The sequence below is a fragment of the Myotis davidii genome, unplaced genomic scaffold, assembly GCF_000327345.1.
Source record: "Myotis davidii unplaced genomic scaffold, ASM32734v1 scaffold602, whole genome shotgun sequence".
NCBI classification, from domain to species: domain Eukaryota; kingdom Metazoa; phylum Chordata; class Mammalia; order Chiroptera; family Vespertilionidae; genus Myotis; species Myotis davidii.
The window spans coordinates 557327-573242 of record NW_006293537.1 but is presented as its reverse complement, the minus strand read 5'-3'; the positions used below and the strand labels follow the sequence as shown (position 1 = coordinate 573242).

At 38.9% G+C, this 15916-nt stretch overlaps 1 protein-coding gene across 1 annotated transcript in view; it reads right to left on the bottom strand.

Annotated features, from left to right (window-relative positions):
- The window catches only part of ST6GALNAC3 (ST6 (alpha-N-acetyl-neuraminyl-2,3-beta-galactosyl-1,3)-N-acetylgalactosaminide alpha-2,6-sialyltransferase 3), a 517233-nt gene that overhangs the window by 189527 nt on the left and 311790 nt on the right, over nucleotides 1–15916 (bottom strand). Inside the window, 1 exon segment of the mRNA XM_006767210.2 lies at nucleotides 8672–9081. Within this exon segment, the coding sequence (XP_006767273.1) occupies nucleotides 8672–9081 (410 nt within the window).

The following is a 15916-nucleotide window of genomic DNA, read 5'->3' as shown; positions in this document are numbered from 1 at the left end:
GGGATGGAAGACATTGCTATTATTGTTTTTCTTTTCTTTATGTTCTGCATGAAGTTATTTAAAAGTAAGACAAGTCACTTTATTTGTTAACAAAGAAGAAACTGTTTTCTTGGAGACAATTAGAAGATAGAGTTGGAAGATAATCCATCTCCTTTACTTGGGTCTTTGTTTTCTGCCTTCTACGTGGTTGTTTGTTTGTTTGTTTGTTTTGTTTTGTTTTGTTTTTATCTGCTTCCTGAGACCCAATATATAACCTTGGGTTTGGGTGCTCAGATTTGTTTTTCACACCAGGCAACTGACAGCTCACAGAATTGTGAGTGAAGTCTTGGAACTTGATTCACCACTGAAGTGAAACTAAAATGGAAACCTATATTTGAGGAATGGCTCTGTCAGTGACTTATTAAAAACCCAATGCCCAGTCCACAAAATGCCTACAGAAGGTAATAGATTTGCCAACCTTTTGGTAAGACAGAGCAAGGGGTAGTCTCTCTGAGTAGAACTGTGGAAACTTTTCTATCAAAATCCAATCCTAGAACTTGCTTTGTTTGGTATTACTGTGACCCCTAATACTGAAGAAAACTGTTTTGAAATTCACAAGTGGCAATGGGACTTGTAGACTTAATAAAAAAACTATCAGGTATTATTTCTTTCCCTCATTTATTCAAATATTTACTGAACACCTGTTAGAATCAAATATTATACTAGGTTCCTGGGTGGGCAAATTGCCTGGATCAGCAGGTGACTGTATGCACATTCAAGTGCGAAAAGCATAGCAGTATAAAATGAAAGGCATAGTATAGGACAAAACGTCTCAGAACAACTAACTCTCTCTTAAGAATTAAGGCACACAAGAATCATGGGAAAAAAGAAAGAAATTGCCCCTGGCTCATATTTTTTCAGGGCAGGTGTATAACTATTCTTAATGCCTGGATCAGCAGGTGACTGTATGCACATTCAAGTGCGAAAAGCATAGCAGTATAAAATGAAAGGCATAGTATAGGACAAAACGTCTCAGAACAACTAACTCTCTCTTAAGAATTAAGGCACACAAGAATCATGGGAAAAAAGAAAGAAATTGCCCCTGGCTCATATTTTTTCAGGGCAGGTGTATAACTATTCTTAATTTTCTTAATTTTGAAGAGAGACAAAGATGGTCAATTTAAAGAAATCAAAGGAGAGGAGAAGTCCAAATTATAGAGAGAAATAAATCAAATGAAGAATTTAATCACATGACTTCAAACAAAGAGAAAAAGAAAAAACCTCCAAAGCCTTCCTAAATTTTCAAAGTGAGAACATATTCTATTGAGGCTTCTAATTCCAGGCCTGCTTGTCTTTGAGGCTCACATCCTTGGTAGTGTTCAAAAGCCTTCACGTTGAGGGAATGTTCAAAGCAAGGGTCTCTTGGGACTTTCATTCTATACAGTATCATCTGGCTGTGGCTCTAACTATTCTGCCAAGTCACATTCTCAGGCGCTGGAGGACGTTATTTCCCTAAGCAACTAGGTGTTCAAGTCTTGATTTCTACAACCAGAATCTGCAGTCCTCCTTTGTAAAAAATGACCACTGAATCTTAGCGGTTTCTCTTGTTTTAATCCTAAACTATGCTGCCTTGTCAAATATATCATAGCATAGTTTCACCCTGTGTGTATGCATGTCCATGTGTGTGTGTCAATGTGTGTGCATGTGTGGGTTTTTAAACACATGACATGTTCGTTCTGATAGCTTGCTAAAGTGCAAATGTCCTTGCCATCCTCCCATGATTAAAATAGATTCTTTCCTCTTTCTTATTGAATTATTAATTTCTAGCATGTGTATTATGGAGGAGGCCTACTCTAGGTCACTGGATGCATTATGAATAATGGGAGAAAGGAAGTCCCCTGTTTCCCAATGTTTGTTAGCATGCAAGCACAGGCCTGGATAACTCAATACGCTTTTTGACTCAGGGGTCCTCTGGGTCTGCCTGTGACTGGTACTTGAACTTAGTGTTCCTGCCAAATACATCAGCTGGGTGGGAACATTAATTCATTTTAACAGAGAAGTATGTCAATGTTGCTCTCAAAAAAGTGCTGAGCTGCTGTATTGGAAAAAACTGCATTCCAAGAAAAGAAAAAGTGGGGGGTGCTGTTTTTAATAGTGTCCTATCTTTCAATCCTAGAAATGTTGTATTTTGCCCATTTTCTCTTGGTCCAGGTTTTCCTGGGGTTAGTCCCAACTCCCTCTGCGTCAGAAATAGTTAGACATCTTTGTTTTCAGAGTCCAGGTAGAGTAATAGTATTTCTTTGGGTGAACTGGGCCGCTTTCTGCCCCTTGTGGCTGACCTGGGCTGGCACCGTTTTTTTGTTCTTGTTTTTGTCTTCCTCGCAACTCCCCCGCCCCCCTCCCAGACCCGCCTCCTTCCCAACTGGCTGCACTGCCTTTGTTGAAGGGACTTGGAGAGTTCCCAAATTCTGAGGGGAGAGGATTAAAACCTCTTCCCACTCTAGGAACTACTAAATGTGTGCAGACCTAAGGAATGTGGGTCCATTTGATCCCTAAAGTCAATCACACAGTGGCACAAGAAAGTTTCCAAATGGCCTCGCTGTGATAGCAAAACCTGTGCTGCACTTACAACCCATGCCAGATGACAAAGCTGCCTCCAGCAGAAACACTGAGAAATGACACAACGCTGACTTCTTTTTCTCTCCTTCAGACTGAGTGGGAATGGATGGAGAGTGCAGCCAAAGATTAGCCATCTCAGTATTTACCCATCACTTTCCCAGTGTGACAGTGTTTTCTGAGACTGACTTTTGTGTATCCTTTTTCCTAAATGATCCTTAAAAGCAACTCTCTCTCTTCTTATTCTGGGCACCTGAGGCAGTAACATCTTGAAACACTGATGTATTTGCTGCTAGCTTTCATCAATTTCACCCATCCCTGCAGGCGGAGCCACATTGGTCCCAGCTCAAAGGCCCTGAGTTAGCGTTGCACTTTTAATGGGGATGGTAGCTTTCTCAATTATTACTTAATTAAATAATAAGTATGCATTTGCCAATGTATTTCTAAAGTGGGATGCAAGCTACAACTGCCATCCTGCCCACAGGTAAGCAGAATATCTCACACTGACTCCCTGTTGCTTCTCCAGAAGAGTTAACATTCCTTTTGCACCTGTGCATGGCCAGGCACATAATCATATTCTTTAAATGTTGAGTGTGGCACCATGTAACACTGTCAGCCATACAGCACCTCTAGGGTATTTCAGTCTTAAGATGTATTAATGCAAATATGTAAATGTCAGCAGGCTAGTATTATTTATGTACACCAATCATTCAAAGGGGAAAAAGAGATCCTTTTTGGTCAATATTATTTTGAATATAGGACTTTTCATTCCAAAGGTTTCTGGTTTCTTGAAGATTATTGTCTCCCAGAAAAATATTTGGGAAGAGAAAATATAAACGTGACCACTGTCCAAAGGACCTTGAATCCCAAGGGAAACTAGACCCCCGGAGATGAAGAAAGAAATGGCAAACAACTTTTTCTTTTCTCCCAGCCTTTCCATCAAGGTCGCCCTTTCTAATTAACAAGTCAAATAATTTTAGTAAGTAACTGATAAGAAAGCAAATTAAACTTTATTTGGTTTGGAAACTATTCCAATATACTTAAGAGTTGATCTGAACTCACTCTAAGAAATTTAACAGTAGCTCTGGCCGGTATGGCTCAGTTGCTTGAGCGTTGGCCAGTGCACCAAAAGGGTGCTGGTTAGATTCCAGTCAGGGCACATGTCCAGGAAGTGGGCTTGATCCCCAGCAGGGGCCTGAAGGAGGCAACTGATCAATGATCCCCTTTCATCACTGATGTTTCTATCTCTCCCCCTCTCCCTTCCTCTCTGAAATCAGTAAAAATACATTTTTAAAAAAAGAAATTTAACAGTATACATATATCTTCTACCACTTCATGTTTTCTCAATGAGGAATCCCTTAAAACAAAAATAAAAATGACACCCCCCATCAATGAGGGAGGAGCTTATTTTTTTAGAAAGGATTTGACAATTTGAATAAGCTAGCTTAGAGGCAAATTTTTCTTTGAGAAACTCCATTTAATCATTTACCTATCATGAATCACTTTAACTAGTAAGGACACACTTTTTAAAAATTCTATAAATTATGCATTGTAATGGTGACATAATCTCTCCATTAAAAACTTCATGAAAAAAGGAGCACTTACTAAAGAGTTTCAATAAGCACAGGCGAATCAAAATAGCTTTACAACTATTTTGTTAATTTAATGTTAGATAAAATGGACATCCCTGTTTCCTGACTTCCTCAAGCCTGCAATTCTGTGTACCACTTACCCTTATGCACTTAGGAGAAAAACATTTATAATTTTTGTTAGGACATAACCAACACACAGTTTGTGAGCATGAACCCACATGAATGCCTGCCATTAAAATGCCTTCTTTGATGCAAAATAATCTAAAAATGCTTACTGTAATAATATTGCTGGTTGTGCTGTTATTCTTACTCTAAGATTGTTGTAGGTGTGTTGTGTGAAAAAGCAGATGAGCATTTACATTGGTGTCTCTAAGACCTATGATTGTCAACATGGCAGAAAAAAATAGATCTAAGATTCATGGGATAAAATAAAAGCTGGTAGCTCTGAATTTGAATAGAAAGTTTCAGTTTAAACTCATAATGATTTTATCTTCAAATGATATATACAACATATGTTGTTTACATATTAGCTCTGTCCAATGAAAAGACCAAGAAACAAAGAGCAACCCAGTGCCAGGCACCTGTAGGACCAAAATTATGCTCTCTTCAATACTAAAATGAGAAGTATCTGAATCCAGGTTTTCACCAGGACATATACAAAAAGAACGTGAAGCATAACACCAGGAAGCAAAGAAGCCATCCAGGCCACTGAAGACATGTCAAAAGGACTCAAAAGCCAATTTGAAGAGATTCCCAAAACCCAAAATAGGATAATTTGAACATAAGGATATAATTTTAATGAACTGAAATATTTCAAATATGTTTAAGTTTATATATAAATGTATATATGTATATATATATGTTGTGTCATATGTTATATATATATATTTATCCCACGTTCAAAGGCTGTTAAATCGTGTTGTTTACCCATATCTTCAGAAAAAATCACTTCTGTTGTGGTAAACAACCTGCTTCCCTATTTATAATGGTCTGGCCCTCTAGCAACTTCAGCGCGAAATTATAGCTAATTTGCCTACAAACGTCAGGTGGTCATAATCTGGCCACTCGTGTATAAGTCAATATGTAAATATTAGTAATAATAAACTTACTGGTCACTTTTGAATGATGTTAGGGAAGCAATATCTTAAGATTGATAAAGAAAAAGGATTGGTACCATCTCTTTCTTGGTAACCAAATAGCTAATGAAGGCAAGTTTCTCTTTATAAAACATATCAGCAAATAAAGGAAAAAGAAATTACGAAATAGCACTATTTTGCAACCTCCAATGAATTATTGGACCTAGGCAATGATCATTAAAGACAGCTAACATAAAAAGAGAAAACCGGACAGTATTCCTCCTGATAGAAGTATCACCCAATGGCCCAATGGTCTTGGAAAACAAACTTGAACCTAATAAAACTTCAGTATAGAAATATCAACATAAAGGAAATATCCTGGTTACAATCAGCAAAATCTAGATTGAGAAAACTCTGTAGAACAAATGAACTTGTGTGTGTGTGTGTGTGTGTGTGTGTGTGTGTGTGTGAGTGTTTTTTTCTTTCTTTCTTTCTTTCTTTCTTTCTTTCTTTGTTTGTTTTAATAATAGAGCAAGAGAGAGGGTGAGAAATTCTAGGTTAAGAGAAATATTGGTGACATAATTAATTGCAATGTACAGACCTTATGCACTCCTGATTTGAAGAATATATGGACTTTAATGTTAATCCTGATTCAAATTAACTATTCAAATTAAATATTAATGAGATTATTGGAGAAGTTTGAAAACAGACTAAATATATAACATTATTAAGGAAGTATGGTTGATTCTTATGTAGGACAATGGCATTGTGTTTATTTTTAAGAATCTTAATCTTTTAGTGATACATGCTGAAATTTTATAAGTGAAATAATATGATGTCTGACGTTTGCTTCAAAATAATCATTGGAGAGGAGAAAAGTGAGTACTGGTATAGATGAAACAAGGTTGGCTATGAATTAATAGTTATCCAATCTGTGTGGTGGGTATACAGAGGTTCATTACACCTTTAGTGTCTCTATAAATATGACATTTTCTTTCATTAAAAGGTTAAAAATACTCGTTTGACATTTGTCAATGAGCATCCGGTTACTATGGGAAATCCTTAGACAATAAAATCCAAACAACTATAGTTAGGATGTAGATTTAAATTAGAGAGGAGATAGCAGCTTTTGAGGTCATTTTGGTCAACTTTTGTCAAACAGATTTTACCTAAACCATGTATTCCGTTCATTTCTAAGCCACTAGCATAGTTGTCTTCTTTGGTCTGGTTGTAGTATTTGGTGAAGCAACAAGACAGGATTAGACTTGATGAAGAAAACAGCAAGAAAGCATCAAAAAATTATTTTGGCTACTACCCCTACATTTATTTTGATAACTCTACCAACTTAATGGTACCTTCAAATTAATTTTACCAGATGAGTTTTTCCCCACTATAAAAACAGCTCCCCTCATCACAGGCAGTAGGAAAATGCATATCCCAAAGCTATACTCTCCCAGTTCTCGTTATACAATCCACACATTTGTGGCAGTGCTGTCTCATGGAAAGCTCACAGCAAAAGGCAATGTTATATAAACACATGGAAACATATGGCTTACTAAGTTCTTCTCTGATACTCCAAAATGGTTTGAGGGCTTATATTATAACTGGGGGATACCCCAAGTGCTAAATGTGACTAATCAACAAACAAAGACCTCTAATTAATTGCATTGTTCTGGGCTAGTGGAGATCAAATATTTCCAAAGCCCCTTAAGAATGGTCATATTTATGTGAAATGGTCCTACATGTGAGATTACTTACTCTTCTTATCTCTACTGCCTGTCTCCTTCAATAGCTTATGCTATACTGGTTCAAATCTAACCATTGAGATTCTTCTTGGTACATCTAACAGTATAAGGGGACAGTATTATGTCTATTTCTATCTTTCATTTCATTAGAAGCTGTTCATTTTTAGTGCTCAGAAGTAGAAAACACTAAATAGGAGATAAGATCCTATATAATAAAAGGCTAATATGCAAATCAACCAAACCACGAAATGACCGGTCACTATGACACACACTGACCACCAGGGGGCAGTTGCTCAATGCAGGAGCTCCCACCTGGCAGTCAGTGAGCTCCCACAGAGGAAGTGCCACTCATCTAGAAGCCAGGCTCACGGCTGATGAGCACAGTGGTGGTGGCAGGAGCCTCTCCCACCTCAGTGGCAGTGCTAAGAACGTCTGACTGCTGGCTTAGGCCCACTCCCCACAGGGAACGGGCATAACCCATCAGTCAGACATCCCTCCGAGGGCTCCCAGACTGTGAAAGGGCACAGGCTGGGCTGAGGGACACCCCCCCCACCCCCCCCACACACACACCCCGAGTGCACAAATTTCATGCACTGGGACTCTAGTTTTAAAATAATTATCAACATTGAAATTATAGCCATAGCCATCAGAAACTTTTCCCCTACAAGATATACCCCAATATAAGGTTATGTTGATAATATTGAAGAGTAAATGGTACAGATTTTGAGGAATCAGAATGCTACTATTGGAATTACAGCCAATGGTCAATTTATCCATGGTATTGCATGAATAAGCAAAATTCATGGTAATTTAAAACCTTAGCAATTACTTTCAGTATTTTCTTTCAGTAGTACTTTACTAGAACTACATATATGAACTAAGAGCTATTGATTTAGAATTCCACTTCTCTCCTATATACTTGCTACCCTTTTAAAGAGAGAATAAAAAGGAAGGCAATAGAGTTATGTGGGAGATGAGGGGGATGAAGAAGAAATAGAGGAAACAGAAGAAGTAAGGAGTAGGGAAAAAAATGAGGCGAGCAGGCCTCAAAAAAAAAAAAAAGAAGTGGAAGGCTGGTTTATAGAATGCTGCAGAACAATGGATGCAATGAAAAGTGCAAATAGATATTTAAAAACTTGAGCGAGTAGTTTCTATATCTTATTTTTCTTCAAGAATTCACTGTTAATGATTTTAAGTAATGCATAATTTCAATCTGATATTCTGCTTAACATGTTAGATACCAAGTGACGGTGTGCCTTATTAGAGAATTAATAGCCTGTTTGTTTGTGGTAAATTTTTGCCATTGCTTGCAAAGGAGTTTAGGTCCTAAAGTTCCTTAACATTTCTGTTTTGAAATGTTAAGGAACTTTTGGCTAAAATCCAATTTAATCAATAGCAAATTGAGCTAAATAAGAACAAATCGAAAGATATCCTGGGAAAGCATCCAGCATTTTTTGGAGCCTTAAGCCAATCAAATTGGAGAGAACAGAAGGTAGTGTAGGTGGAATTAATGGGACTGAGTTGCTGGCTCATCAAGTAATCATAATAGTCAAAAGCACATAACAGTCAGTTTGAAAAATCTCTCCATTCATTTGATACCTGACAAAGGACTCAGCAAAGATTCAACACAAAGGACAATAAGGCTGCTTCTCAGAGGACTCACCTGTCTTTTCCAGTTTCCTTCTTAAAAACTCCATCACAGTAACTCATGCGCTTCTCTGTGGTGACATAAATTTGGGCACTTGGATAGATATCAACAGTCTTTTTCAACATGTTGTAAACGATGCCATTGCCATCTTTCCTCATATTGCGGAAAGGGCCCCAAATCACATAAATAGTGGTATTTGCCTCCTTGAAAAAATAATCAGGGCTTTTTAGCAAAAGAGGAACGCTGGTATGGGATACAACACGAATCATTGTCATGCGGCCAACGTCTTCTTCGTAACCCTTGGTGGGGGCGTTGTTCATTCTCCAAATGCAGGAGGCCTGGTCTATCTCATTCCCCACCTTCTGGCCGACCATCTGACCTGAGTTGGACACGATGGCACAAAGGTCGCAGTCCAGCTGCAAAGGCTGAAAAACATAAAGAGAAACAAGATGAGGGAAGAAATATAAATTAGTAAGGCCCACCTATCCAAACAAGTTTCTCTGGGAAAACAGAAAATTCAGATTATTATGTATACCTGCTGAATGTAGGAATATCTCTGAAATATACATACCAGTACTATACTGAGCACCCCAGGATAGCAAACTAGGGTCATCCTTTCATTTAAAAAGGGAATACAAATTGTTAAGTAATAATTTTAATTTCTATCCCCTCGTATTGGTTTAAAGTTAAATGAACAAATTATCATGTGTTTTCCGCTCTAAATGGTGACTTTTCATTCAAAACTGTTAATTTCAAATGAAATAAGGAAATATAAAAAGATCTGATCTCTTTAATAAGGATGATGGCTAAAAAGAAGGCAAAAGGGAGCTATCCAGGCATCAATTCTATATTTTACTTATGTGCATGAATGGTTATGTAGAAGTTGATGAAAATATGAAAAATTCAGCAAATGACAAGGTTCTGAAAAAGATTTTCAGAAAACTGCTTAAGTCAAGTCTCAGGTTGGCAAAATATTACAGAGATCCTTAAAAACTTCCTTTGCATCCTGTGTTGGCTGGCTTTTGGATTTACCTTTATTCTGGATGGGTAAGGAAAGGCTTCTTTTATGAACTCAGAGATCTCAGACTGTCCAGAGACAATCTCTAGGGCTATTCTAAGCACCACCCTCCCTTTTCCTAACCAATGACTACCAGGGACTCATAGAGGTTAAGCACCAGCTTTCAGGACTTCAAATAAACTAGATAGAGATAACTGCTAAGTAAAGAAAATTAAAGCAAGGACAGGGGTTAGTGTGTGTGTGTGTGTGTGTGTGTGTGTGTGTGTGTGTGTGTGTTGGTAGAGTGGTCAGTAAAGGCATTCGGAGAAAAATGATATGTGATGAATAATCTGAATGAATAGGGATGGCTATAGGGATATTTTTTTTTGGGGGGGGGAGTATATTTCCTCATTATTGTGGTAATATTGGCTTGCTATGAAAAAGTTGAAAAATAAAAAATAAAAGAATTGATAAAAGGATGAAATCTTCATATTTCTTGAGCTCAACAATTGCTACAATATTTTCTTGTATTTTTCTCCATCTAGATATATTATTTTAGGAAGGTTGAGAAATACCATTCATACAATTTGGTAACCTTGAATTTTTTATTTGATTTCATATCACTAAGCTTTTCCATGTTAATAAATAGTCCTTAGAGACATTTTTAATGCATATGCAATATTCCATTATATGATATACCACAATGTACCTGCTTGCCTACTGCTGGGCATTCAGTTATTATCTGATATTTTTTCTATTATAAAAAAAACTGCTTTGATGAACATACTTGTGCTTCCCATTGGATTTTGAATGCTAACAGTTACACATTAATTTAACTTTACTTCTTTGATTTAGTTTTCATTGTAGACCTATAAAATATGCTAGGGAGAGAAAGGCATCTACTTATTTGAGAGGTCAAAATTAAGAATTTTGAAGAAACTTGACTTGTAGAGCCCACAAAGGTTCATTTATGAGGTATCTTAAAACTGCTAACAAAGGGACTGTCCATCACTCCTGCTACACTTAGATTTCTGAACTAAGGTGACAGCAGGTAGTCCAGGCACTAGGTTAGAATAGGTCCCTTCAAGGTAGATGAGTATATTAGTGCACATTAAAATGAGGTTGTGAAGATTGGAGCCTTAGTGAAGACTTCACCAACGGCCAAATGGAGACAGGAGAAGGTGTCTCTTAGGATCAGGCATTGATCTAAGACTCGTCATCAAGCATCTAAGAGCCTAAAATCTTTTGGGGTGATAAAGAACACTTACTTAGCTCAGTTCTCCAATGCCACTCAGAGTCATGCAAATCAATGCCTGACTTAAATCGAGTGTGTCATATGGCACACTCCAACTTATCACCAAGATGCATATGGTGCGGGGAAGTTATATTCAATTTTCTGTTCCAAGAGGTTGCTTCACTGTATAATAAAAGCATTTTGGGGGGTGTGGACTCCACAATTAAAAAAAAATATCATAAAGGAAAAAGGAAGATATAAAGAAAATGCCTTAGACATGTTCTAATCTACAAAATGCAGCACAATTTGGATTGGATTTCCCAGTCACAAAAGCGAATTAGTTGGTTCTGCTGTAACAAGGCTTAATTTAACTAATAAGAATCAACATACTGGTTTCACTTGACAGTCGTAACCCCTGAAAGTGATCAATTAAGACATCACAATCTGTTTCATGACAACATTTCGGGATGCTGCAGCTGTGCAGATTATGAGGTCACCAGCTGACTAGCAACTTGAGGGCAAACAATGGGAACAACAGCCTCTTATTTAAGTAACAAATATGTAATTGGGCAGAGTGCTATGAATGCAATGCCTTAGGGGGTAGACGATCATTTTTAAATTGCATCTTTCTTTCATCCTAATCATTTGGCTGTATTGTCACCATGGCCAGAGTCTTAGGAGGGCATTGTCACATGGCCCTTCTGCTTAGTCACAGTCCTGCCTAGCTGTCTGACTTTCTGAATGAGGTACCAGGAAACATGTGTGCACACGGTGACTGCTCTATTTACCACTCGGTTGCAAGAACCATCCTTACAGTATGATAGGAGTGCAGGGTGAGATGAGTGAAACATTCTTCATCATAATAGAAGCTTCAGGTAACACAAAGAGCTTGCTTGCTAAGGCCCAAAGGACTCATTTTTACCTTTGAAGGCACCTTCAAACTACAGTAAGCTATGATAAAAAGAAGGAAATACCTAGTCACAAATGGACAGTTTGATCCAAGAGCTGTTCTTATCTGGTTATCCGGGCTCCTTTTATTGGCTTTATCCCTGCATCTTGTGATCTCAACTTTCTTTGTTAAAATGCACTGCTGTTTCTTGAGCTCATTTATATTATTTGATTTGGGGTACTTGTTTGAAAATTTATTGCATATGCCTCCACTTGCTCAGTTTCTACCTCAGCAATCAGTTTCTTTCTAGGTTTTCTGAGACCTTTGGAAAGAATTGTCTGGTTCTACTTTATCAAGTCCTCTCTTTATTCTGAATTCTCTTTTTCTGTTGATTTGTCCCTATTTCTATGCATGTGTTGTTGTTGTTTTCATTACAAACAACTTGACCTCTTTATCTTTTTCTCTTGTACACTCAAAATATCATCAAGCCAAATAGTTCGGTTAGGCTTGGGCTGCATCTGTACACTGAGATCCTTACAAATATACAGCCAAGCCTGTCTGGGCTACAGTGTCCCTGCTGAAAGAAAGACCACAAATGTAAAAAACGTCCTATTATTTGAAATCTAAGATACTGATTTTTATAATAATATCCCTATATTTGACTTGGGTATTTTCTCTCTCTGCAAAAGTATACTAGCTCTTGCTTGCTTACATATCTGGTTACAAACACTCAGCTTGGAGAAAATTAAGAATTTGATGACATCTATTAAAAAACTAAGAAATTATTTACTTAGTATCTAATCTGTGCAAAGTGAAGGGTAAAATAATTTTAAATTCCTAATCAGTGTGAGATTAACCTCAGTAAATGATCAACTAAGATTCAGTTCATATACTACTTCAAAGGCCGAAGAGATTGCCTTAAAAATCAAGGTTTTTTCCTCTACTAAAATGAATCTTGACATTTGATTCCTTACAAAAACCAAAAATTTAATTCCTGTCTGTAGCACAGGTAGAGAATGGAAGAGAGAAGAAGGGAAGCAACAGTGAGATAAAGATGTATAAGTAGAGGGTATTATATTCATTTATATAAACACTAGAGGCCCGGTGCACAAAAATTTGTGCACTCGGGGGAGTGGGGGGGAGGGTATGTCCCTCAGCCGGCCTGTGCCCTCTTGCAGTCTGGGACCCCTCGGGGGATGACCACCTTCTGGCTTACGTCCTCTCCCCAGGGGATCTTGGTTTTGCCTGGCCAGCCTGGGTGAGGGGCTGATGGCTGTTTTCAGGCTGGCCATGGCTCCCGGCAACCCAAGCTCCCAGCTCTTTTTTATTTTCAGTGCCTCCTTGAGCGGAGGGAAGCAGGTAACTGGGATTTATTTATCTTCTATAATTAAAACTTTGTAGCCTTGAGTGGAGGCCAGGGCGGGCCATGGCAGGCGGGAAGCTTGGCTTCCTCAATCACCGCTGTCACTGGAGCTGAGAGCTTGCTCCAGCTCCGTGGCCACCACCAGCTGAAAGTAGTTACCTGGGGTTTGTTTAGCTTCTATAATTGAACCTTTGTTGCTGTCACTGGAGCTGAGAGCCAGCTCCAGCTCTGAGGCCACGGCCTGCTGAAAGCAGGTATCTGGGGTTTGTTTAGCTTCTATAATTGAACCTTTGTTGCTGTCACTGGAGCTGAGAGCCAGCTCCAGCTCTGAGGCCACGGCCTGCTGAAAGCAGGTATCTGGGGTTTGTTTAGCTTCTATAATTGAAACTTTGTTGCTTTCAGAGCTTAGAGCCGGGCTGCAGCAGGCAGGGAACCTTGGCTTCCTCCATCACTGGAGCAAGCAAGCCTCCTGCTGGCTTCAGCTGCGTGGCTGCCGACCGCGATCTTGGTTGGCGGTTAATTTGCATATCCCCCTGACTAGCCAATGGGAAGCATAGTGAAGGTATGGTCAATTACCTTTTTTGTTTTTTAATAGATAGGATGATTGAGCACTTAATATGAGCCAGTCATCCTACCTAGCACTTTTTCACATTATTCCACTCAATTCTCATAATAAATTCTTCAAAACTTTGTTTTTATTTCCCACTATAGGGTTGAGGAAATGGACATGAACACAATGTCCGGTGGATACTAGATACCATTCATGTCAAAAAGGACCACTTTACCTTTGATGAAACACATTCACATCACTATTAAGAAGAGAGAGAGAATAAAGAAATATTTATTACTAGAGGACCAGTGCACAAAATTCATGCACTGGGAGGAGGATGTCCCTCAGCCCAGCCTTTACCCTCTCCAATCTGGGACCCCTCAGGGGGTGTCCGACTGCCAGTTTAGGCCCAATCCTGGGATCAGGCCTAAACTGGCAGTTGGATATCCCTCTTGCAATCCAGGACTGCTGGCTTCCAACTGTTTTCCTGCCTGCCAGCCTGATCACCCCCTAACCACTCCCCTGCCAGCCTGGTTGATGCCTAACTGCTCCCCTGCCAGCCCAATCGCCCCCAACTGCCCTCCCCTACTGGCGTGGTCACCCCCAACTGCCTTCCCCTGACAGCCTGGGGTTGATGCCTAACTGCTCCCCTGCCAGCTGGTTCCTCCTAACTGCCTTTCCCTGCCAGCCTGGTCACCCCTAACTGCCCTCCCCTGCTGGCTTGATGGTCCCCAACTGCCCTCCCCTGCCAGCCTGGTTCCTCCTAACTGCCCTCCCCTGCTGGCCTGATGACCCACCCCTGCCAGCCATCTTGTGGGAGGGTGTGATGGTCAATTTGCATATTACTTCTTTATTATATAGAATCATTTTGCACTATTCCCAATATACATAGAAGTAAACACCTCAAATCTCACCATGTATTATGTTAAAATTATTTGTATTAAATTATAAATTAATATTTTAAACATAGTGGTAGCCAAAAACTTCACCAGAGAAGAAAAAAAAAATTAACATTGATGAAAGCCTCCTCAGAAATGTTAGGCATACATGTGACTGGAATTTACCTGTGCTTTCTGGCAATGGCATTATCATGGTATAAGAAATTATAAATATTTTTTCTTCATAATATTTTCAATTTGTAATATGGCTGAAATTTCAGTCTAACATAAATTAATCATGACCAGTATTATTAGCTTTAAAATGGTCCTTCACGTCTTACTCAATGTGCTTTTCAATTTTTTTTCACAACAGCAGTACGTTGTGTGCCTTTCTGAAGCATTAAATGGTTACAGTCCATGTCTGAAAAAAAGAAAAATAAGACTCTGGCAGATGATGTTTCAATAAGCTGGTCTCCTCCCTTCATAAAAACCTCCTTGACATAAATTCACCTTAGAAACACCCACAATAGCTATTTTCAAGTCCTTGGGAATGAAAGTTAGCTCAAAACTGCCAAGTCATTCTGTAACTCATGGATTGTTCTCCCCTTTGTACTTCTGAAAACTCCACGGTACTGGCCAACTGGGATACTATGCTCATAACATAGGTCATGCTGACTTTTATTTTTATTATAAGTATGATTATTTGGCACAAAATGAATTCTGTTTGCAAATATGCTGAAGAATGTGATAACTATGGGGGGCGGGAATGAGAAAGATGTGTCTATTCTTATTGCTTTTTAAGAGTTTGCCACATTTTAATAGTCAGCTTTACTTTTGTGTTTAAGTATTATTTATGTAGATCCAAGAAACCAATTTATCATGACATGCCCAACTGATCCTTGCCTTATTTAGAAAAAGAAAGGATGACCTACTAGTAAACTAAGATTATTTACCGTATTTGCCGGCGTATAAGACGATTTTTGGCCCTGAAAAATATGCCTCCAAGTGGGGGGTCGTCTTATACGCCAGGTACACTTCAGATAGACTGCCCATAGTGCTTGCCCCGTGCCATAGTGGCCTCCCAATGCCCGCCCACTTCATTCCACATACCGTTCAGGCATCAGCAGCGCTGCTGGGTGTATGCTCGGCTGTTATGCGATTTTGCTGTTATGCGATTTTACCACACTCGCAAAATCGCACACAGCCGACCATACACCCAGTATGATAGCGCAAAATCGCGAATCGCGATACCATACTGGGTGTATGGTTGGCTGTGTGCGATTTTGCGAGTGTGGTAAATTCGGGTTACCGTATATTTCTTTACATATGCATTGAATTTTAAAGAAGGC